The 1,429-nt window shown below is 38.1% G+C and overlaps 1 protein-coding gene across 1 annotated transcript in view; it reads right to left on the reverse strand.

The window, feature by feature from the left end:
• LOC118406652 (neuroblastoma-amplified sequence-like) overlaps positions 1 to 1,429 on the reverse strand; it is a gene marked incomplete in the record, with an annotated part of 29,297 nt that overhangs the window by 13,744 nt on the left and 14,124 nt on the right. The window contains 3 exon segments of the mRNA XM_035806885.1: positions 362 to 464; positions 934 to 992; positions 1,186 to 1,249. Of these exon segments, the coding sequence (XP_035662778.1) occupies positions 362 to 464; positions 934 to 992; positions 1,186 to 1,249 (226 nt within the window).

Below are 1,429 nucleotides of genomic sequence, written 5' to 3' on the forward strand. Positions count from 1 at the left end.
ATGCAGCACAAAAATACTACAGGCTTTCAGCCACAAAACTACATGTACCACCTACTGCACATTTCTAGTCATTTCTTAAAGTTTACATGAGACCACTGACTGAATGAATGACAAATTAGTCAGATTAAAAATTAAGCTTAAAAGGGTTTTATTACACATCCATTTTTCTTTTATCCACTCGAATCAGTTTTGGGGTGTCAAGAGGATGTCATACATACACAAAAGAGTATCAGCAGATTCAGGATTGATGGTCCAAAAGCATCCCATATATAGTGTCAAGTAATAGCAGTCACAGAAGAAGGACATAGATACAGTACACAAATGATCATGTGTGCTAATGGTTGACAGAAGCCTTTCTTACCTCATAGCACAGTGAAGCATCTAGGCAATGATAAACCTTCTTCTGTAGGTCTAAAATATCCCGTAGAACCTCCTGACATTCTCCCTTACTCAGGGGCTGCTTCCTAGAACATAGATGTATTATTGCATTTCAAATGTCAAAATTTCATTTATCTCTATTCTTTGGTATGCCATTCAGCACCAAGGACAGTAGTGCTGATTAGCACTGAGGACATGGCTTTGCTGAGAATGTTCATGTATGATCAAGACCAATTTTAAGACTGCCAGGAACAACTCTGTCCTTTGGAATACCATTCAGCACCAAGGACAGTAGTGCTGATTAGCACTGAGGACATGGCTTCACTGAGAATGTTGACTTGTCATCTATGATCCAAGACCAATTTTAAGACTTCCAGGAACAACTCTGTCCTTTGGAATGCCATTCAGCACCAGGGACAGTGGCATCTTCGCCACTGACTTTTTAAATTAGTGACAGATACAAAATGATAATCAGTGTAAAACAGTATTCAACAACCTCTTTAATTCATTGTATGTCACACTTTGACAGCTGGAAAAGGGCAACATGTCACTTACTTGTTGGCAATCTGCTTCGTCAGTTGAACAAACAGTTTTCTGGCACAGTCTTTGTCATCCTAGAAATTGAAGAAAAACACTGTGATGTTAACACTATAATGACTCGATATAAGACTTGATGAAAAAAGAGTTAATAGATACAAGCTCTTTGGCTTTATCACACATTAATGTAGCAGATGTACATGTAAGCCACACTATTGCCTGCTGATGAACACAAAAGTCTGCAGTACACCCAATCTTGTACACACACACCTGAGTCTCTCTGATGTTGAAGACAGGTTTTAACACTCCATGTTTCTGTAGTACCTCTGCAGCACTGAAAATAAAGAGAAAAAATGTCCCCCAAAAATAGAATGAAAGGAATATTCCATCAGTTGTACATGTTATACACTATGCAATTTCCTTACAGTAGTAGTACAGATCTCAGAGAATATTTGAGTGGACTTACACAACCTTTTGATGTTTGGCTAGAATGATCGCTATAATTACTCTATCA

The sequence above is a fragment of the Branchiostoma floridae genome, chromosome 2 (genome assembly GCF_000003815.2).
Source record: "Branchiostoma floridae strain S238N-H82 chromosome 2, Bfl_VNyyK, whole genome shotgun sequence".
NCBI lineage: Eukaryota > Metazoa > Chordata > Leptocardii > Amphioxiformes > Branchiostomatidae > Branchiostoma > Branchiostoma floridae.